This window comes from Polypterus senegalus, chromosome 15 (assembly GCF_016835505.1).
Source record: "Polypterus senegalus isolate Bchr_013 chromosome 15, ASM1683550v1, whole genome shotgun sequence".
NCBI classification, from domain to species: Eukaryota; Metazoa; Chordata; class Cladistia; order Polypteriformes; family Polypteridae; genus Polypterus; species Polypterus senegalus.
Genome location: NC_053168.1, coordinates 130,359,250 through 130,382,966, shown reverse-complemented (window position 1 = coordinate 130,382,966; position 23,717 = coordinate 130,359,250). Strand labels below are relative to the sequence as shown.

At 43.3% G+C, this 23,717-nt stretch overlaps 1 protein-coding gene across 6 annotated transcripts in view; it reads right to left on the bottom strand.

The window, feature by feature from the left end:
• Positions 1 to 5,569: 5,569 nt before the first annotated feature.
• Positions 5,570 to 23,717, bottom strand: part of LOC120515619 (carboxypeptidase Q-like) — a 522,111-nt gene continuing 503,963 nt past the window's right edge. For all 6 annotated transcript variants that reach the window (XM_039736745.1, XM_039736750.1, XM_039736744.1 and 3 more), the window contains one exon: positions 5,570 to 5,980. In XM_039736745.1, the coding sequence (XP_039592679.1) occupies positions 5,820 to 5,980 (161 nt within the window). In that variant the 3' untranslated portion in view covers positions 5,570 to 5,819. The remainder of the gene's footprint in view (positions 5,981 to 23,717) is intronic.

Sequence of the window (23,717 nt, the reverse complement as noted above, 5' to 3'; positions counted from 1 at the left end):
GACCGAGTTTTCATAACAGTTTTATTCGCGCCCCCCTAACGTTTTTTTGAAAGAAGCCCACTAATACCAATTTGTTCTTTTTTAATTAATGATATGTCATAGATGCATATTTTATTATACCTACTTAACTTTTATCGACATTTATCTAACTCTATATTTATTTTTCTAGTATCAGAATGTAGTTTAAGTTAATTTGTTTTGGTTTCAATAGATAGATTCTTGTTTTCTTTTTTTCACATCTTTGCGCCCCCCTTTTTGTTACTTCGCGCCCCCCTAGGGGGGCCCGCCCCACAGTTTGAGAACCACTGCCCTAATGGATGGACAGTGTAATAGAAGAAGCAGCCAGGCTGGGATGTTTAATGATTCCTATCCCAGTCGAGGCAGTTGGGGTGTAGTGAATGGACTGGGACAGTTAATCTCCCAACACAGAAGGTGGCAGTGCTTCTCCGGTTGGCTCCTAATTTGGATACCTGAAGGGTATCATGGGACTTGTAGGGAACCTAAAGATACATGTCTGGCTGTTTCGATGCACCAGAAGGAGGAGACCATTTAGGGCTGTTTTTTACTTGCACACTCGTCACATGCTGTCCTGTTTAACAGATAATGGCCGCGTTTACTCTAAAGATCTTAAATCTAGAGGTAAATGGACCCTTTCCTGGTGTTAAACTACATGTCTCCGCTCGATTAAGTGCGGAGTTTTAACTGTGAAGTCGATTACAAAAGCTGAGTGTTCCTAGATGTGTTTAAGGGATTAGTGCTGTGAGAGTTGAAATACGTGGCTCTATTGCTATTTTACAGGAGGCTGGAAGTACCCACAAAACACCGGGGATGACGAGTTTGGTTTTATTTTGAAGCCAGTCATACCTGAATTAAAGGGAACCTAAAGATACGTGTCTGGCTGTTTCGATGCACCAGAAGGAGGAGACCATTTAGGGCTGTTTTTTACATGCACACTCGTCACATGCTGTCCTGTTTAACAGTTCATGGCCGCGTTTACTCTAAAGATTTTAAATCTAGATGTAAATTAACCCTTTCCTGGTGTTGACCAACGTGTCTTTGCTCGATTAAGTGCGGAGTTTTAACTGTGAAGTCCATTACAAAAGCTGAGTGTTCCTAGATGTGTTTAAGGGATTAGTGCTGTGAGAGTTGAAATACGTGGCTCTATTGCTATTTTACAGAGGCTGGAAGTATCCATGAAACACCGGGGATGATGAGTTTGGTTTTATTTTGAAGCCAGTCATACCTGAATTAAAGGGAACCTAAAGATACATGTCTGGCTGTTTCGATGCACCAGAAGGAGAAGACCATTTAGGGCTATTTTTTACTTGCACACTCGTCACATGCTGTCCTGTTTAACAGATAATGGCCGCGTTTACTCTAAAGATCTTAAATCTAGAGGTAAATGAACCCTTTCCTGGTGTTAAACTACATGTCTCCGCTCGATTAAGTGTTGAGTTTTAACTGTGAAGTCCATTACAAAAGCTGAGTGTTCCTAGATGTGTTTAAGGGATTAGTGCTGTGAGAGTTGAAATATGTGACTCTATTGCTATTTTACAGAGGCTGGAAGTACCCACGAAACACCGGGGATGACGAGTTTGGTTTTATTTTAAAGCCAGTCATGCCTGCATTAAATGGAACCTAAAGATACGTGTCTGGCTGTTTCGATGCACCAGCAGGAGGCGACCATTTGTTTGTCTGATTGATATTTTGATACATTAACAGTAGGGTGGTCAGAATGAACATCACTTTTCAAATGTTATTCGAATCTCTAAAAATTCTTATTCAAAGACAAGCACTGACCTTTGATTGTAAAAGAACGGCTTTCTTTTTTCCTGAACTTAATTACGGCTTAATGTTACTCCAGACTTCCCATACTGTGATACTTTTGTACTTTGCCCATCACTTCCATTATCAGTGTTTTTACAGTTTTTAATGGTTAGTTTGTATCGTCTTTATAAAAATTGTTTTTTTTTTACCACCATGCTTGGCCTTTTGGTTCACGGGCACACTAACAACACATTCTAAAGCAGAGTGCCCACACCTCCGAGGGGCTCCGAGATGGCATTGCAGGGCGTGCAGCCACACTGAGTGAAGTGCGTTGTCTGACTTTATCGTGGTGCAGTCGTTGTCTGGCACTGTTTGGTGATTTGTAGGTCATATCTTAGTTGGCACTCCTATTCAATGATATAAAAACCATCAAGCATGGCACATGCCATTGTCACCTGTGAATGAGCCACAGAAATGCTTGTTCTCACGAGTTCTTTGCTGCGAGTGGAGCGTTCATAAAGGGGAGTAACTTTTTTTTTTAACAGAACGAAATTTGGACCTTGGAATGATCCGCAGAGAAGGCCAAGGCCTAGTAGTGATTTCTGCGCAAGCCCTGATCGTGAAACGTCACTGATTATCAAGGTCTGATTGATATTTTTACTGGGGTGGGCTGGGACAAGGGGGACTGAATTGGATGCAGATACCTGCTGCTTGCGCTCATCCCCTCTTTCCTGCTGGAGGTCTTGGTAGTAGTGCTGCAATCTGAACTGTGCAGAACATCATTTTCAACTCTAGTGTGGGTGTTATTGGGGGGACAAAGCTTGTTGACAGTGCTCTGTCACTTAGCAGCACACACTGGCACCCGTTGCTACACCGGGGTCTCTAATCCCCCAAACCCCTCGATCGCGGAACAGGTGTCATTTCGTTGTGGCGCTTGACGCTTTGCAGAATACCCCAACCCCCGGATTGTCAATCAGGTGTCCGAGATTCACGGGGGACACATTTGCAAGATTATTGAGATTGATAAAGATAAATTGCTCAATTTATGTTTCAGTGTTATGAGTTATAAGCTTATTATTTTGAGTTCAATTTGTTCACCCGCAATTGTGCTTCCATTTGAGGCTCAAAAGTGGGAAATTTGACTTCATCAACTTTTGTAGGGGGTGTGAACATGCATCAGACATTTTCTAGGGCAGCGGGGCATTGAACAGATTGGCTACCTCTAATTTAAAGCCTCCTCCAGCACCCCAGAACTATCATTGTGCTCCTGATCCTCTTTTGTTTCACTTTTGAACCTGAAATCGATGATTTGCAGTTGTAAAACCGTTCCACATTTATCACAGCAAACAAAAGCTGGTTTCCTTTCTCATTAAACATGTTGGGAAATACCTGCCATTTTTTCTGATTTTCCTTTTATTATTATAATGGCTTTAGAATTGACATTTTAATCAGAATTATCAGCGTCAGGAAAGCATACTTAGCTTCCTCAGCCATCACGTGTCTTTTCGAGTCTGCCAGCTTGACCCACATTCCTGACAGAATGAAAACCTGCAGCCACTGCGGCCCTCCAGGACCAGAGTTTGAGACCACTGGTGTACACAGTTGCTGATGACAATAAAGTCACCTTGACCTTAAAAAGTGATCCATGCAAAATACCGCAAGCAAAAAGGCAAAAATTTTAACAGCAAAGCATATAAAGCCACTGTAAAAGGCGCTATATAGCGCCCGACCCGGCACAGACTACGCAGAAGCACGTTTAAAACAAACAGGCCTTTTTATTTCTCTTCACCCGTGGGCACACATCTTCCCCGTGTCCCACAGGCCCAACACAGTCCCAAAGCACTTTAACACAGAGCTCCAACAACCCTTCCTGGCACCACCACTCCTCCCAGGCAACCTCGTCCTCTTCCTCCCAATTCTGGCCTCGAATAAAAGGAGGCTAGCCCGTTTTATAGCCCACCCGGAAGTGTTCCAGGTGCTTGACCAGCTGGTCCTGATTGCACTTCCGGGTGGGGCTGATAACTCGTCCATCCGGGTTGTTGGCTCTCGGCAGCACCCCCTAGCGGCCACCCCATCTCCCAACCAGGCTGTGGAGGACTCCATGTCCCATGGAGCCATGCGGGAGACTGGGAAATGAACAACGGCCAGGGAGGCTGCCCCCAAGCATCCCAGGGGAGGTATTGAGCTGTCCATGGTGGCTCCCCCAGAACATATGCAGCAGGGGCGTCCCGGCCGGGCATGGGACCCGGCTGTCCGTCACACCGTATTATATACAAATGAACTTTGACCTGCGTTAGAATACACTCAAATTTTGACATATCTTTGAAATGAATATCCATCCATTATCCGACCCAGTATATCCTAACTACAGGGTTACGGGGGTCTGCTGGAGCCAATCCCAGCCAACACAGGGTGCAAGGCAGGAAACAAACCCCGAGCAGGGCACCAGCCCACCGCAGAGCACACATTAGGGACAATTTAGAATCGCCAATGCACCTAACCTGCATGTCTTTGGACTGTGGGAGGAAACCCACATAGACACGGGGAGAACATGCAAACTCCACACAGGGAGGACCTGGGAAGCAAACCCGGGTCTCCTACCCACTGCGCCACCCTTGAAACGGATATTCAAACCCAAATGTTGGTGTAATTTGACAGCTCTTTGTGTGAACTTGGCATGTTTTGCTAGTCCAGCGGTTCTCAAACTGTGGGGTGTGCCCCCCTGGGGGGGTGGGGCATCGAATAAATGAACATCAAAATTTAATTTTTACATTTTTATTTCAAATTTAAATTTGCAAGCATATAATCACAACGAATGCCTTATTACTAAAATGAAAATAAAACATTTCTAAGACACAGATCTAATGACTAATATGTGCCTGCTTTAAAGTACACAGCCTGTCCAGGTTTGGTTTGATGTTCGAGATATCGAGAGACACTCTGAGCTCCTTTTCTATTTGAAGTTTGTTTCTATGACGAGCGGCGCCGCTGCTGCTGCTTTTATAGTCGCGTATTTTCAATCCAGTAAGTTCGAGACGTATCGGTATCTGTCACGATCAGTCGGGTGACAGTAGATCAGGTGATAATGCGGCGCGACTGCACTTCATTGACAGCGTATTGAGTTAAATAATTTACTGCATATTGGGTTATTTTCATGATACAACTAACAGCGGTATAATATTTGTCGGATGAAAATACGTTCGTCTCGCGCAGATTGACTTCATCGGTGTCCTCGTTTACGAGATTTTTAAAAATCAAAACATATTTAATCGTTTCATTACATAAAAAAATAATTTAATAAGAATAAATAATGTATTCTTTGTTTTTGGCATTAGAATTACTACCGAAAACCACACAAGGCATTTTAACAGTTATTAAAGCACTTTAAAAAAATGAATTGCAAATATTTAATCGAAGTTAGCCGAACACATGCAAATCTTATGGAAGTAAAAATGATAGGATACCGCGACACCGCACGAGTATCATACCTTTGTTAGTTGTATCACGGGTTATTATCATCTATTTTTTATTATGCAGGGAGCGCAGAATTATTCCAGGCAGAAAAGAGGGGGCGCGAAATACGAACGTTTGAAAACCGCTGCGCTAGTCATTAGCAGATGAAAGCCAGACATGGTTACTTAGGTAAGCTCATGTTAATGGTAGAGAAGTTGGCACACATAGAGTTAAACTCGGGTATGGCCCCACCGGAGAGGTTATGTCACAAATGCCACTGGATTGTGATTCCCCAGCAGATTTCTGCATTTTTTTCCCCCGACTGCTCAAAGACAACACACTTGGGCGACACGGAGAAGAATGCACGTCTTTATTTTTACACGAATAACAAAAGAGTGTACATATTGTAAAATTCAAAAGTGAAAAATGTTCTGCAGAGTTGGAAGAATTACTAAGAGGTATACAAATCAGAAAATGGACAGTAGTTTCCTCCAAATACTCCGACATTCATGTTTAAAAAGCAAAATTAAAAATCATCTGATTTGACATGAAGAACACGTGGCTCTCTATCTCCCCGATTACGATGGTGGAGGTGCACACTACCTGGGCAGCATCTCCTGCAGGTCAGCGACAACATAGGCGACGACCGCCCACACGGCGGAGCACAGGTTCATCTGGATGGGATCCTGCACGCTCATGGTGTCGCCCTCTGAATGGTGGAACCAGAAGTACTTGCTGCTCTCAGTGAACAGGCCGGCACCTGGGGAGAGCAAAGGGGTGACATTACTGATGAGCTCAGATCATATTTTCCTCCTTCCGACTGCAAGCACATATCCGTATTTAGATCAGACTCTTTAAAGCTAAAAAAAAAAATATGGAGTTATGGGTTAAACCGCATCCGGCTTTTTTGAGAGCTCCTTACTTGCCGCCTTCCTCTGTGAGCTTAAGAGGATTTGTTTAGTTAAAGCTGCGTCATGGCGGCTGGTAAATCAAAACCAACAGATAAACTGACAGGCAGACAGCTTCTGGGAAAGAACCTGATGCTAATAAAACCTGAGCAACTTGCAGTATGCGAAGTGAGGAAGGTGAAAGGGCATCCACTCAGTCATCCATTATGCCAAATCGCGGGAGGGTATCCTGGCAACATCAGGTACAAGGTAGAAACCAACATGCCAGCCTACCCTAATGGTGTGATTGTTAATTATTACAGCTTGTTACTACCATAATGTAATTGGATGGAAGGTGATTCTTTGCCCAGTCAGGACGCCATAATAAAAGAAATAAAAGAACGGATGGGAATTACAGCTGGAACTTTTTCCAGTTGGGAGGCCATAGTGGAAGGATGTCTGCTTCCTGGGGTGAAATATTTTCCCAAAACACTTGGTGGCAGCATCCCCCTGGTGGAGCACCCAAAGGAATACCAACAGGGCATAGTGGGAGTTGTAGTCCGAATAGTCAGCCCTGTTGGGGTGCTGATCTTCACTACTTAATTTACTTCAAGCCTCAAGCACATGCCGCATATTGTGCAGGGTTCCCATAAATTGGTTGGATGGGCCGCACTCATGTTGAGGGTGGTACAGTGACTCCCGGAGTCAGGGTTCAAGTCTCACTTAGGTCAAAAAAGAACTGTAGATGATGCCCTATTACAGACCCTCCATGACCTGGATAGTCAAAGCATGTATGTTAGGCTGCTACTTATTGACTCCTACTAACACCATCATCCCTGCCAAAGTGGCTGCAAAACTCTGGGAACTGTGCCAGCCCAACTCCATCTGTGACCTGATACAAGACTTTTTAACAGGTAGAATTCAGGAAGTTAGGACTGGCAACAAAACATCATCGCCACTGATGGTGAACACTGGAGCTCGTCCACAAGGTTGCTGTCTGAGCCCAACGTTGTACCCGCTATTCCCCAATGACTGCACTGCCAGATGTGTCACCCACCACCCCATTCACATCAATGGCATGGCTGTCGAACGGGTTTCCAGCTTTAAATTCCTGGGGATACATATCTCGGAGAACCTGTCATGGACAAACAACACCTCCAGCCTGGTCAAGAAGGCCCATCAGCCTCTTCTTCTTGAGGATACTGAAGAAGAGCCAACTATCTGCTGTCATACTGGGCAACTTCTACCACTGTGCGATAGAGAGCATCCTGACTAACTGTATTACAGCCTGGTATGGGAATTACTCTGTTGCTGACCGCAAGGCACTGCAGCGGGTGGTGAAAACCGCACAACGCATCAAAGGGACTCCACTTCCGGTCATTGAGGACGTTCACAAGAAGAGATGTTTACGCCGAGCTCGTTGCATTCTTAAGGACTCCTCTCATCCAGCCAACAAACTCTTCCAGCTCCTCCCCTCCAGAAGGCGCTACAGGAGCCTTCTGACTAAAACCAGCAGGTTTAGGAACAGCTTCTTCCCCACAGCGGTCACACTTCTGAACTCAGTCCCCCGTTGAACCTTCACATCCACACACTTAATCCTCTACACTACTCCTCCTCCCTTCCTTGTACATACCTGTACATACCTGTGCACACACAACACACCTGTACATTGTACATCATATATCATATATTGTACATCTGTATATATTACAATACTCATATTATTACAGCACATACATATCACACCTGTATGTTGTACATCTGTGTATATATATAATAGTACTTATATTATTACTGCACATACATAACACACCTGTATGTTGTACATCTGTATGTATATATATATATATATATATATATATAGTACTTATAGTATTATAGTACATACAAATACATGTATAGGTACATAAATGTATATTGTAAAATATGTATATTTGCCATCCGCATTTAGAACATTTGTATATCTATTTATATATATCTATATATCTATTCCCATCTTCACTGTGCTCCTAACTGTACATATCGTATTTAACTGTAAATATCGTATTTAACTGTACATAATATGCACATATTATATTTATTGTACTTCTGCTCTTTGCACTTCTGATTAGATGCTAAACTGAATCTCGTTGCCCTGTATTTATACATGTGTAATGACAATAAAGTGAATCTAATCTAATCTAATGTCTTTGGACTGTGAGAGGAACCTGGGAGAAACTCAGGCAGACACACAGGGGGCTGGGGGAATGACACGTAAACTCTAGCATTGCAAGATGCTCAGAAATTAGTTCACGCTTTTGTTTTCAGTCGACTAGATTCCTGTAACGCACTCCTCTCAGGAATACCCAAAAAAGACATCGACTACAACGAGTGCGGAATGGAGCTGCTAGAGTCTTAACTTGTGACCCGACATTTGCGCGATAGACATATGAGCGCCGACAAAATAGTGCCGATTAAAACGCGCTGTCAAAATCGCGCCGACAAAATCGTGCAGACCAAATTGCGAAAGTTTTAATTAAATATGAATTACTAGTTTAAAGCATATATAATAATGTTTATTTTAGAAGTCAATATTATGAGACGCAGCATGCCATCAGCACGGCACGCAGATAGTCCTTAAGATCACACCCTGCATACAGTGCATCCAGAAAGTATTCACAGCGCATCACTTTTTCCACATTTTGTTATGTTACAAAATGGATTCAATTCATTTTTTTCCTCAGAATTCTACACACAACACCCCATAATGACAACATGAAAAAAAGTTTACTTGAGGTTTTTGCAAATTTATTAAAAATAAAAAAACTGAGAAATCACATGTCCATAAGTATTCACAGCCTTTGCTCAATACTTTGTTGATGCACCTTTGGCAGCAATTACAGCCTCAAGTCTTTTTGAATATGATGCCACAAGCTTGGCACACCTATCCTTGGCCAGTTTCGCCCATTCCTCTTTGCAGCACCTCTCAAGCTCCATCAGGTCGGTGCACAGCCATTTTAAGATCTCTCCAGAGATGTTCAATCACATTCAATTCTGGGCTCTGGCTGGGCCACTCAAAGACATTCACAGAATTGTCCTGAAGCCACTCCTTTGATATCTTGGCTGTGTGCTTAGGGTCGTTGTCCTGCTGAAAGATGAACCGTCGCCCCAGTCTGAGGTCAAGAGCGCTCTGGAGCAGGTTTTCATCCAGGCTGTCTCTGTACGTTGCTGCAGTCATCTTTCCCTTTATCCTGACTAGTCTCTCAGTTTCTGCTGCTGAAAAACATCCCCACAGCATGATGCTGCCACCACCATGCTTCACTGTAGGGATGGTGCCAGGTTTCCCCCAAACATGACGCCTGATTCACACCAAAGAGTTCAATCTTTGTCTCATCAGACCAGAGAATTTTGTTTCTCATGGTCTGAGAGTCCTTCAGGTGCCTTTTGGCAAACTCCGGGTGGGCTGCCATGTGCCTTTTACTAAGGAGTGGCTTCCATCTGGCCACTCTACCATACAGCCCTGGTTGGTGGACTGCTGCAGAAATAGTTGTCCTTCTGGAAGGTCCTCCTCTCTCCACAGAGGACCTCTGGAGCTCTGATAGATTGACCATCGGGTTCTTGGTCACCTCCCTGACTAAGGCCCTTCTCTCCCGATCACTCAGTTTAGATGGCCGGCCAGCTCTAGGAAGAGTCCTGGTGGTTTCAAACTTCTTCCACTTACAGATGATGGAGGCCACTGTGCTCATTGGGACCTTCAAAGCAGCAGAAATTTTTCTGTAACCTTCCCCAGATTTGTGCTTTGAGACAATCCTGTCTTGGTGGTCTACAGACAATTCCTTTCACTTCATGCTTGGTTTGTGCTCTGACATGAACTGTCAACTGTGGGACCTTCTATAGACAGGTGTGTGCCTTTCCAAATCATGTCCAATCAACTGAATTTACCACAGGTGGACTCCAATGAAGCTGCAGAAACATCTCAAGGATCATCAGGGGAAACAGGATGCACCTGAGCTCAGTTTGGAGCTTCATGGCAAACGCTGTGAATACTTATGTACATGTGCTTTCTCAGTTTTTTTATTTTTAATAAATTTGCAAAAATCTCAAGTAAACATTTTTCACGTTGTCATTATGGGGTGTTGTGTGTAGAATTCTGAGGAAAAAATGAATTGAATCCATTTTGGAATAAGGCTGTAACATAACAAAATGTGGAAAAAGTGATGCGCTGTGAATACTTTCCAGATGCACTGTATGTAGCAAGAATTGCAGCAAGATGTCTTGATAGTTGAGCATATTTAGACTTGCTGGCTGCCTGACTGCTGGTAATTCCACTTTGTATACGACGCATTATGCCAACCCTCGATTGAGTTATTTGTTTGTGGCATGTCATCTGCAGTTATAACAGTTATAACCTAGCACATAATGTGTACATAATGCGCACCTACGCGTCCCACTCTCTTGGCCTCTCTTGCGATTTTGTTGTGGCGATTTTGTCGGCGCGCATTTGTCGAAAACCAGTTAGCGGGTTTGTCGGCGCTCATTTGTCCGTCGCAGTTTTGTCAGGGCTCATATGTCTATTGCGCTTTTGTCAGTGAACCATCTTAACTAGAAAAAGGAAATCCAAGCACATCACACCAGTCTTAGAGTCACTACACTGGTTACCTGTGTCATTCAGAATTGAATTTAAAATCCTGCTTATGGTCTACAAAGCCTTAAATAATCTCACTCCATCCAATATTTCAGAATGCCTCTCACCTTACACTCTAAATCGTAACCTTAGATCTTCAAATGAGTGTCTGCTTAGAATCCCAAGAGCTAAACTTAAAAGAAGTGGTGAGGCGGGCGGCCTTCTGCTGTTATGCACCTAAAATCTGGAATAGCTTACCAATAGGAATTCACCAGACTGATACGGTGGAGCACTTTAAAAAAACTGCTAAAAACACATTACTTTAACATGGCTTTCTCATAATTTCACTGTAATCAAAATCCTGATACTCTGTATCTCCAACTCATTATAATAACTATTCATGGTGGCTCTAAAATCTGTCCTAACCCCTACTCTCTCTTCTGTTTCCTTTTCCGGTATCCTTTTACTCAAAGCACCGTGATGTTCCAACAGTGATGGATGGATTAAAAGCCAGAAGTCTGTATGACCATCAACATCAAGTGACTCCATGAGAACCCTAAATACAAAGAGGACTATTTCATTTATGTTAGGTAGAATGCACAGAGGGGACTGGGTGGTCTAATGGTCTGGAATCCCTACAGATTTTATTTTTTTTTCTCCAGCCGTCTGGAGTTTTTTCTGTCCACCCTAGCCATCGGACCTTACTCCTTTTCTATGTTAACTAATGTTGTCTTATTTTAATTTCTTATTTTGTCTTTTATTTTTCTTTTCTTCAGTATGTAAAGCACTTTGAGCTACTTTTTGTATGAAAATGTGCTATAGAAATAAATGTTGTTGTTGTTGTTGTTGAAAGAGTGGATTGCTTCAAAATTCTCGGTTGGCACTTCTCAGAGAAACTAAGGTGGTCAGAATACCAAAAAACCCATGGCAGGGCTTTCACTTCCTCCAGTGCTTGAAGAAGTGTGGTATACATTGCAGAAAGTATACCGCAGAACTGTTGGGAGTGTACTGGCAGGAGGGATCACAGAATGGCATGGGCACAGCACAGGCCAGGAGAGGAGAGCACCACTAAGACTGATTAAGCTGGCACAGCGTATGACTGACTCTGACTCTTTATACGCCAAGTGCTGCAGAAACAGGGCCGATGTGATTTGGTTCGACTATACTCACCCTGCGCACAGGCTGTAAGGTCTCAGGTATACTAATATCACAGTTATCACTTGGCATTTGGCCACATACCCAAAGATGTTATGTATGGTGAGCTGGCCATTGGACACCGCCTGAGGGGCCGACCAACAATGCGCTATAAAAACATCTGCAAATGTGACCTGAAACTCGCAGGCATCGACCCCCATGAGATGGGAACATCTTGCAGATGACCGGAGTGTCTGGTGGGTGAGGAAAAGAGCCGCCGTCAGCTGGAGGACAGAAGACAATGTGGAAAGCGGAAGACAGCAAATTCAGACCTCCGATACACATTCAGTCTTTGACTGAGGCACCTGCAAGAGAGACTGCCATGCCAGGACTGGGTTGTCGAGCCACGCCAGATAGTGCCCGTATCAAGTGTGGCGCACGGCCGGGGCTGGAAGGACCTGGGGAGGAAGCATATCCACAGCGTTACCTCATCTGGAGCGCTATGTGGCAGCCCCTTCACACTGCCGCAGGGTTCCATGGGAGTTGGAGTACAATACAGCCCTGTTGGGGTAAGTGGGCACTGCCAGGGGGTGCTGCAGCTGCTGCTGAGCCGTTAAGAGCAGCTCTTCTACCTCACCTGGAAGTGCTGTCGGAAGTGGGTCAACAAGCACCTGGAGCACTTCTGGGTGCCTCATAAAAGAAGCCAGCAGCCACTACTCTGGGATCCAGAGTTGGGTGGGAGTAGACAAAGCTTTTCTGGAGGAGTGGAGGATGAAAAGAAAGAGAGAGGGTAGGAGAGAGAGAGAAAGAAGTGTTTTGTGCTGTGCTGAACTGTGTTGTGCTTGTGGGAAACAGGGGAAGGGGAAAAAGAAAAAAATAAAAACGTGTGCCTTGAACTTGTGTCCCACGCCTGTCTGTGTCGGGTTTGGGCGGTGGTGCGCCCGTGGTGGTCCACACAGGACTGATCAAGACTATCCAAGGAGCTACCGTTATCTTTTCGAGGTAGACAGATGCCAAATCCTCTCTGTTCAAGTTCAGTCCGTCTTTTCTCTGTAATGTGTGCCACAGTCCAAATAAGCAAACAGTCCATTAAAGCACACATTTGGCCCTCGGCATCACGTAAATGTTACGTATGGTGTACGCATTGTCTTGCACTTGTTTTGTCTTCTCTTGTATATGGGTGACCTGTACCTGACTGGACAGGTCGATAGGATTTCCTGTGGTTTTTTTTGTGTACAAAAGGCAAATGAGCAATCTAAACGGACTGGTGAGGCCTCATCTGGAGTTCTGTGTGCAGTTTTGGTCTCCAGGCTACAAAAAGGACATAGCAGCACAAGAAAAGGTCCAGAGAAGAGCGACTAGGCTGATTCAGGGCTACAGGGGATGAGTTATGAGGAAAGATTAAAACAGCTGAGCCTTTACAGTTTAAGCAAAAGAAGATTAAGAGGAGACATGAGTGAAGTGTTTAAAATAATGAAGGGAATTAGTCCAGTGGATCGAGATGGTGACTTTAAAATGAGTTTATCAAGAACATGGGGACACAGTTGGAAACTTGTTAAGGGGAAATTTTACACAAACATTAGGAAGTGTTTCTTTACACAGAGAACTACAGACACTTGGAATAAGAGATCAAGTTGTGTGGTAGATAACATTAGCAACTTTCAAAACTCGACTTGATGTTATTTTAGAAGAATTAAGTGGACAGGACTGGCTGACGCTGTTGGTCTATTCTCGGCCGGATTGTTCTAATGTTCTTAAATCTTGGGGAAAGGGTGCTTCCTATCGATAATCAATAATAGGCATTTGATTCGGTTTTAAAAGAGAAATCAGGGCAAACATTCACTTCATTTGCACGCCATGTTAAGTGATCGTTCGGTTTAACTTTATATTTTGGTGGGTGACCTGCATTATTTCAGCCTGCTTATGGAAAATTTGAGAGAGTGGAGGCTGAAAAAAGGATTCAGTCCTGTTACGATTCCAGTATTAAACCTGATTGAATAAATGGCAGAAAATCAAGAATACATTATAAGGTCAAGTTCAACGTAAAAATAACAACTTAAAGAGACATTTATGCATTAGTGGGATACGCCTAATCATTTCCAACGTGACACTGTGCGCTGCCATGAATAGTGATGAACTTATTAAATATGAAATAAAATGGAAATTATCTCAGAGTGATTAAGCTGAGCCAGGAAAAATGTAACCACTCAATTACACAGCCAACTGAAAAATACAGAAATCAAGACTAAATATGAAGAGGGAATGGGCCAATTAGCTTTGCTCGGATTTCAAATTTGGAGTTCATTGTATCTGCTGCACACGGTTGCTCCAACGTCTGGCCGTTAGCAGATGTGCAGCTTCATTTAACTGACAAGTGCTTGTCAGTATTTCCAATAAAAATAAAGCATATAGTGCCCCCTGTTGGCACTGTCCTCCTCCAATTAATTCATTTCTAGGATTGAGTGTTTATACTATTGAGGCCGCCATGCTCTGTCACCTTGTACTGTAAGTGTGGAATGTTGGCAATACCCTTGGATGAGGTGTATACACTTGACACCGTAGAAATGCCACGCAATGCTGCGGTAAACAGGAAGGCTGCCTGTCCACAGTGCGGGTGATTTCCAGTTTTCCCTCATTCTTTCTCTGCTGGGCTCAGTGACAGCATCTGTGCGAACGCCTTGTTTGCCTGCATGCCTGTTGTGCCATCATGACACCTACTTGTCTCAGATTTGGGGCCGGTCAGACAAAAAAACCGATGTTCTGCCAGCACAAGGTGACTAGGTATGAATTTTTAAAAAGACCAATAGCCCCAGAAAAAGGTTCAAAACCCGGAAAGCAAAATGACTGCTGACAAAGTTCAAACGTTAAGGAAAATTCAAAGCCAATAAGACATTGCTAAGGTACCACTGCTGCCTCACAGACTTGGCACCCTGTGTTTCTGTTTAACTCCTGGATGTTTACATTGTCACACACGTGCGACTAGGAGGGAGCTGAGTGGACAAGTGGAGGTAATTACCTGACAGGCCAGGGGATGGCGGGGTGCTCTAAACCTACTTCTGTTATCTCCGCAGACCAAATACGGGAAAACCTGCCTGAATTAACATCATGTCCGGTTCTGGCACCCAGAACGACGTCACTTCTGGCTCCAGCACCCAAAACGATGTCACTTCCAGTTCTGACACCCAGAACGATGTCACTTCCAGTTCCGGCCAGATGACATCACTTCTTATTCCCGGCAAATAAAGACATCCATCCACGATGCATTATTCAACCCGTTATATCCTAACCACAGGGCCACGGGGGTCTGCTGGAGCCAATCCCAGCCAACACAGGGCAGGAAACAAACCCCAGGCAGGGCGCCAGCCCACCTCAGGCAAATAAAGACACCATATCCCAAAACCTCATCAGTTCAGTCCTGGAACTCAGCCTATCAACAAGTTTTTTAAACTTTTGCAGCCAGGGACAATATACGAGTGGCTGCCCCAAACCTTTCCAGTGTGTTGAGACTCATTCTTTCACAACATGTTTTTTCCGTCTATCTGTGGGTACTTCACTTGTCCTTTCACATTCTCATAGATCTGCAGGTTAGACTGATCGATGACTCTAAATTGCCTCAACTGTGGGTGTGTGCTCTTGAGAACTTCAGGACAATTTGGACGCGAACAGGCCATTCGGCCCCTCAAACACCACCCACCCCATGCACCTCATTTCTCCAAAGTAACATCTGTCCATGTCTGTTTCCTTCCTCGTGTCCAGTCCTGCCAGGATGAGCTTTAACTGCTTGAAACCCTGAAATGGATAACGTGATAATATTTACTCACCGGCCACTTTATTAGGTACACCTGTTCAACTGCTTGTTAACGCAAATATCTAATCAGCTAATCACATGGCAGCAACTTGGTGCATTATGGCCTGTAGACATTGTCATGGCAACCTGCTGAAGTTCAAACCGAGCATCAGGATGGAGAAGAAAGGTGATTGAAGTGAATTTGAACGTTGCATGGCTGTTGGTGCTATTCAGACTGGTCTGAGAAACTGCTGATCTACTGGGATTTTCATGCAAACCATCTCTAGGGTTTACAGAAAATAGTCATAAAAAGGGAAAATATCAAGTGAGCGGCAGTTCTCTGGACAAAAACGCCTTGTTGATGCCAGAGGTCAGAGGAGAATGGCCGAGCTGGTTTGAGCTGATAGAAACGCAACAGTAACTCAGATAACCACTCATTACAAGTATTTCTGAACACACATCACGTCAAACCCTGAAGCCGGTGGGCTACAGCAGCAGGAGACCACACCCTGTCAGCAAAGAACAGGCAACTGAGGCTACAATTCGCATGAGCTCACCAAAATTGGACAACAGAAGATTGTAAAAATGTTGCCCGGTCTGATGAGTCTCGATTTCTGCTGCAACATTCAGACGTTAGGGTCAGAATTTGGCGTCAACAACATGAAAGCCTGGATCCATCCTGCATTGTATCAGCGATTCAGGCTGGTGGTGGTGGAGCTGTAATGGTGTGTGGGGATATTTTCTTGACACACTTTGGGCACTTTAGTGTCATCTTTTAAATGCCACAGCCTACCTGAGTGTTGTTGCTGACCATGTCCATCCCTTTATGACCACAGTGTATTCATCTTCGGAGGGATAATGATCCATGTCACAAAACCCAGATCACCTCAAACTGGTCTCTTGAACATAAGGATGAGTTCACTGGACTCAAATGGCCTCCACAGTCACCAGATCTCAATCCAACAGAGCAACCTTTGGGTTGTGGTGGAACGGGAGATGTGCTTCATGGATGTGCATTCGACAAAACTGCAGCAATTGATTGACTCTGTCATGTCAATATGGACTAAAATCCAGAAGGAATGATTCCAGCACCTTATTGAATCTCTGCCATGGACAACTGCAGCCGTCCTAAAGGCAAAAGGGGGGTCCAACCCGGTACTAGCAAGGTGTACCTAATAAAGTGGCTGGTGAGTGTAAGTATGGATGTATTTTAATATTCACTTGATATAGTGCCTTTCTTGATACAGATCAATATTCTGCCACTAGGAAGTCAAGCAGACAAAATGTCAGCACATTAATGCCACTCTTTGGACCCTGTGGCTCTGCTAGGTAGATAAAGCCACAATGACCTGGTGAGCCTTTCAACATCCTATCATTCTTTGCTTTAGATAACATGGCTTCATATCTACCAAATAAATCCTTTTCTTCATTCCCATCTGTGTTTGAAAGTGAGTTAACTCATCAGTGAGAGGCTGTCAAGGGTTCAGCAAAACAAGCCGCCTGCATCTGATGTGGACGCAAGCTCTCGATGACCGCCTCGCAGTTTCAGTAATTTAGCTGCTCATTAGCGCCTAATAAATGCCTGACGCTTTGTCTAATGCGCGCAGCGATCCCTCTTACAAGCACCAAAGTTTTGCTTTGCCTTCTGACATTTTAATGACTCCTTCATTGGCAAAGTAAAGGACATGTGTACTTTTCAACTTTTATCATCAGGAGGAGGAGGAGGAGGATGATTAATCCTAATGTGACAGGCCTCCAAATCGAATGTGCGCATCATTTAGTGCTGCCGCCGCTGCGCTAAAAGCTGAGTAATCAAAACACACTCGGCACTTTTTAAAAAAAATAAAATAAAAAATGATGCCTAAGTAGACATTGCTCTGTTGATTTGCAAAAGAAAAACGCACCAATTATGGAGAATCTGCAAAATAAAATAAATAAATAAAGTGAAATCCATTAATGGGCAGAGGAGAAAAGGACTGCTGAATGCAGTAAGGTTTCTGAAGGGAAAAACTCATAGAGGACATTTAAGCATGGAGGAGAAGGCTTATAGTGTTAAAAATGGGCACTAACCTTTGTGCCACTATGGCGCTCCTTCATGTAGAAGTGCCACCTTCTAACCTGCCCTATCTGGTTTAACATCATGGTGGAGTGGGGGTGGGGGTGGGTTGGGGTCTGGGAGGGAACCAATCTGGGTGGCACTGGATGTAAAGCAGGAGCAAACCCTGGATGGAGCAGGGTCCACACACACATACACAAAACGGGACAATCCAGAGTCTCCAATCAACCCAACGATTTCAGGTCTCCATCACCGATGACTTAAAGTGGGCCGCAGGGCTGTGCAGTCAGAGTTGGAAGCAGTGATAGGGTTACTGGAGTCGGAGTTTGTTAAAATGTAGCGACTCCGATTGAACATACATTGTAATATAAGGTGTTATATTTTCTATTTACACATACTCTAATTCACATAAACTAACCTTTTGATAGCTTTGCTTGCCAACCCAAACCTCAGCCAGCACTACTTGCCAGCCACTTCGCGTCTCTGCCACTCACGTTACAAATTTGGGGGCGAACGCACCTCAAAGAGACGCGGTCACTCCTCCGAAACCCCCTCTTAAACGGTGTTACAATGGGAAACAAATAGTTTTTTTCATTTTTTTTACCTCCTCTTTGCTCGATCAGCTGCTGGCTTGCAGCTGCTGTGCCACATGATCTGCATGCACTGCTCTTTCTTCTTCGCTTAGTCGTTGACGTGTCATCTAGAAAGTATTTATGAGAGCTGAGAGCACAGGACATCTGTCTGATAAAAGCCTTAAAATGACTGAGAGGTTAGATGTCCGTGATCTTATTTGAAAATGGTTGTAAGTAGGGCAGGACTTGAAAGAATCCTCATGTTAAAAGTCCCCGCGAGATGGTCCGAGGACAACAACAATCTCATCTTTTAATTCTCGTGGATACGCATCTTCATTGGGAAAAAACACTATTTTTCTCTGATGGCACACACGAATTAGATGATCTATAAGTTTCCGACTATATAAAATTTAAAAGAGCTGAGAGCACAGGAAGTGTGTCTGACAAAAGCATTCACACGACTGAGGTTAATTGACCATGGTAAGTAGGGCGTGACTTGAAAGAATCTCATGCTAAAAGTCTCCGTCTCACGGGACTTCATACTGCAACAACGTTTTTGGAATCTTTTAATGCTCGCTGGCAACATGAATTAGACGATCTACAAGTCTCCGTCTTAAAGTTTAATCCGAACAATATACTTGATCTCTTTCCGCTGTTCCATTATTTCACCGAGTAATAATTTCCGTTTGTATGCACCAATGCAATCTCTTGTCTCACAGGTCTTTCAAGTGTCCCTCTGAGAACATCATGCCTCGTCTCTCTTCCCAAGATTTTATTTTATAATAGAGAAAAATGCCACTTATTTATTTAATGTTGTCAGCTTTGCCTCATGTTTAATGCCACTCAATGTTTGTAATGTTTCAATGTGCCTCTCCAGAAAATCCTTGGGTACCGTTGGTTTGACTTTGTGTTGCTCATGGAGTCCAGAATGAGGCACATTACCTGCATTGTGAGGGAGCGTCAGTTACGGCACTACAGCCATGTGGTGCGTTTCCCCAAAGGTGATCCAGCATGTAAGATCCTCATTGTTGGGGACTCGAATGGCTGGACCAGGCCAAGGGGTCACCCACGTAACACCTGGCTGCGGTTATTTCTGGAGGGTGGGACTTGACCGCTTGTCTGCCTGGGGGGTTGCCAACCGAGATCACGAGTTGTTTCGTCGTGTGGTGGGTGTGGCAACTCACTGTACCAGTGCATGCTCCCCAACTTGACTTGAATACTTGTAAAATCTTTAATAAACAACATAACATCGCTGCAGCTTTCAAACCCAAACTTTAACAGGTTAGAGTGCCTAGAAGTAGACGGATGACTGACGATGGCAGTAATGAAGTGTCTTGTATCTTCCAAGTTGTGTGTTTTCAAGCAACATAATAAATATAAGAGTCTTATTATAAATAGAGGAGTCCGAGTTGGTGGAATCATACATTGAGGAGTCAGAATCAGAGACTCCACAGCCCTGGTAGGCAGGACCACCAAATAGGTCACCAATGTCTTTATGTCCTCAGATGCCTGTAGATATCTCCATCCATGTTTTTTGGCTGCATTGCATCCTCAGCTTCAGACCGCACAGTCCTGCAAAGGGTGGCGAAGTCGATACAGAACATTACAGTCAGAAAAAGCTGCTGGAGATATAAAACATCTGCTGACTTAGTAAGTATAATCAAATGTGAGGTTGTATCCCAAAAACTGTTGAATTTAAGTCAAGAGACGTTACGCTCAGACTATATAATGCACTGGTGAAATCACATCTGGAGTCCTGTGTGCTGTTCTGGTCACCACAGTATAAGAAAGACATAGCAGCACTTGAAACTGTGCAGAATAGAATAACCAAGTGCATCATGGGACTTAACAGACATGTCCTACTGTAACAGACTCGAGAATCAAACCTGTTTAGTCTGAGCAGAGAAGACTATGTAATTTTATCTCAGGAAAGCAAAGCGAGCCAATGGTTTATACTTCTGCCTCACAACTCAGGTCACATTTTTTGGCTACAATAATCAGTCAGGTATCGTGGGGTGATGCTTTCCTAAATCCAGGTATTTAAAATCCTCAAAGGCATTGATAAAGTTGATCCAGCGACGCTCTTTCAGCTTAAGAGGGAATCACGTGCTTGAGGACATCAGTGGAAATTAAAGGATAAGTGCATTTAAAACTGAAGGCAGGAAGGACTTCTTTACACAAAGAGTTGTGGGACTCTGGAACAAACTACCGAGACATGGAGTTAAAGCAGAAACCTCAAAAACATTTAAGAAGAATCAGGATGTGATATTAGGACAGCTTTGCTATTAGCAAAACAAAACGGACTTGATGGACTGAATGGCTTCCTCTCGTTTGTCAGATCTCTTATAAGAGCTGCATTAATGATCTTGGCCATCCAGCACCCCTCCTTCATTCAGGACCTTTAGTTCTTGCCCCACTACATTCAGGGATGATTTTTATCCTCACGTCATGACACCTCCTTGAGCAGACCTGACTTGTATTTCTTCTATCGTCTGATGTTACTGTATATGCACTGCATGTTGTTATGCCAGTTACGGAAACACAAGGTGGCCTGACGGCTCAGCAGCTCGACCGCCAAACTGGTCACCTTGAATAATCGCCTTGCAATGAGAGTTTAAAAGCAACTGTTATGATGTTTAAAGCACTTACCCAGCAGATGCGTGTTTCTCCTGGGAATAAAATTAAAACCAAAAAGAGGACATTTTCAAAGACTTGAAATGAAATTGAAAACAGAAGGAAACCTTTTCCAGGAGATGTGAGTTGATTTTCAAGCCGGAAAAGTTAACCGCAATCGTAGTTGTTCAAGGACTGCAAACGGCTGTTCACCAGAACCAAAGCACTAAAGCCGATGTCGCGTTACGTAACTTCTAGTCGTTGGGCATGTCAGACTTCAGCTGAAGGTGCTGATGGTTGCTGAACCACTTCAGTTTACATGACTGAAATTGTCACGTATGTTGCATTTAGTCAGAGGTGAGTAGAGTAGCCAAACATTGTACTCAAGTAAGAGTAGCGTTACATCAAAATAATATTACTTAAGTAGAAGTAAAAAATAGTCATCCAGAAAATTACTCAAGTAAGAGTAAAAAAGTATTTGGTGAAAAGACTACTCAAGTACTGAGTAACTGTTTGATCATAATAAATGATTTACTTTTTAGAAATGTTGTAATAAGACAGACAAAAATATAAAATAATGTGCAAATTCTGCTATTTCCAAATAATAAAATAAAAAATGAGTAAAAATAAATAACATCTTTACAAAATAAAGATGCACAAATAACACAAAGTTCCAAATCTCAGTTTTTCACATCAAAGCTTTTGAAGCCGATACCTGTACATACATGTATGTTTGAACGGTGCAAACTACTTACAGTGACGAGACATCCTGTACACTGACAGTATAATACTGCATATTCACTTGTCCTCCAAATAGCACAGCTGATTGAAAATAACACTAGAACATGGCAGCTTGTGCGCGTACAAGTCTCACTTTACCTTGACTGTCTGTGTCTGTGCATGTTTGGTTAAAACGCGCTTGTTCTTCATTCAGTGAAGTGATGGTTAAGCTTCAGCAGGAGTTGGCTCTCAAGGTTCCTGCAGTGAAGCTGTGACCGTTTAGCAGTAAACAGGAAGCCCCACATTACTAAAAAGTCTCTCACAGGCTGCAGATGCAGGAAGTTTGTGTGTGGTCATGTGACTGCATAGCTACATCTGATTAGTAAAACAGAGTCATGTGATTATTGTTGCTACGTCTGTTTGGTGAAATGGAGTCATGTGATTATTGTTGCTTCATCTGATTGGTGAAACAGTCATTCAGTGGATCCTCTGTCGACTTCTCTTGATAGATAGATAGATAGATAGATAGATAGATAGATAGATAGATAATCCAGCAGCAGTATACTGATACAAAGAAACAATATTAAATTAAATAGTAATAAAAATGAAAAAATGAAAAAGCAGATAATAACTTTGAGTAATGTTAGCATTTACTCCCCCGGGTGGAATTGAAGAGTCGCATAGTGTGGGCGAGGAAAGATCTCCTCAGTCTGTCAGTGGAGCAGGACGGTGACAAAAGTCTGTCACTGAAGCTACTCCTCTGTCTGGAGATGACACTGTTCAGTGGATGCAGTGGATTCTTCATGATTGACAGGAGTTTGCTTAGTGCCCGTCGCTCTGCCACAGATGTTAAACTGTCCAACTTTACTCCTACAATAGAGCCTGCCTTCTTAACAAGTGTGTCCAGGCGTGAGGCGTCCTTCTTCTTTATGCTGCCACCCCAGCACACCACCGCGTAGAAGAGGGCAATCACCACAACCGTCTGGTAGAACATCTGCAGCATCTTACTGCAGATGTTGAAGGACGCCAACCTTCTCAGAAAGTATAGTCTGCTCTGTCCTCTCTTACACAGAGCATCAGTATTGGCAGTCCAGCCCAATTTGTCATCCAGCTGCACTCCCAGGTATTTATAGGTCTGCACCCTCTGCACAGTCACCTCTGATGATCACAGGGTCCATGAGAGGCCTGGGCCTCCTATATTCCACCACCAGCTCCTTGGTTTTGCTGGTGTTAAGATGTAAGTGGTTTGAGTCGCACCATTTAACAAAGTCTTTGATTAGCTTCCTGTACTCCTCCTACTGCCCACTCCTGATGCAGCCCACAATAGCATAGCGTATATATAAATGTGTAAATGGGAAAAAAGTAACGAGTTGAGTGTTGCCCAATGTAGCGGAGTAAGAGTAGCGTTTCTTCTTCACAAATGTACTCAAATAAAAGTAAAAAATATGGTGCAGTAAAACTACTCGTAGAAGTACAATTTTTTGAAAAAGTTACTCAAGTAAATGTAACGGAGTAAGTGTAACTCGTTACTACACTCCTCTGCATTTAGTGATAGCACAGTTCTGTTTCCTTCTTTTTGTGACAGCCAATAGTGAGGTGCCTGATGGAGTCGGTGGTGTACAAAGAGTAAATATGGCGAGTTCAGCCTCAGTCTCACACCCTTTTTTCCCTTTTTTACTTTCTCGTATACGGAATATAGGGAAAGTATTGTAATCGTCCAAAAATTTGATTTCGAGATTTTGATGAATCTCGACGTTTTAGACCTCCCTTTTTTGGAATTATGTCTGTGTGTCTGTCTGTGTGTATGTAAACACGATAACTTGAGTACGCTTTGGTCAACCAAATTTTGCATACAAGTATTAGGAAGAAAATGTAGATTTCTATCAACTTTTGAGCTATTTCCACTAACCGGAAGTGGTGCTTTTTTATTCATGCAGAGTCCGATTTATTCAACTTTACTTGAATACCCAACTTTAATTGTTCAATATATTATTAATAAGATTTGATTTGCTGTTGATGGTTCTTTAATGTTCATAATATAAAAATATAATCATTGTCTTGCGGTTTACTCCTCAAATATCCATCCCTATATCGGAGTAAACGAGAAAGTCTAGGGAGACCACTA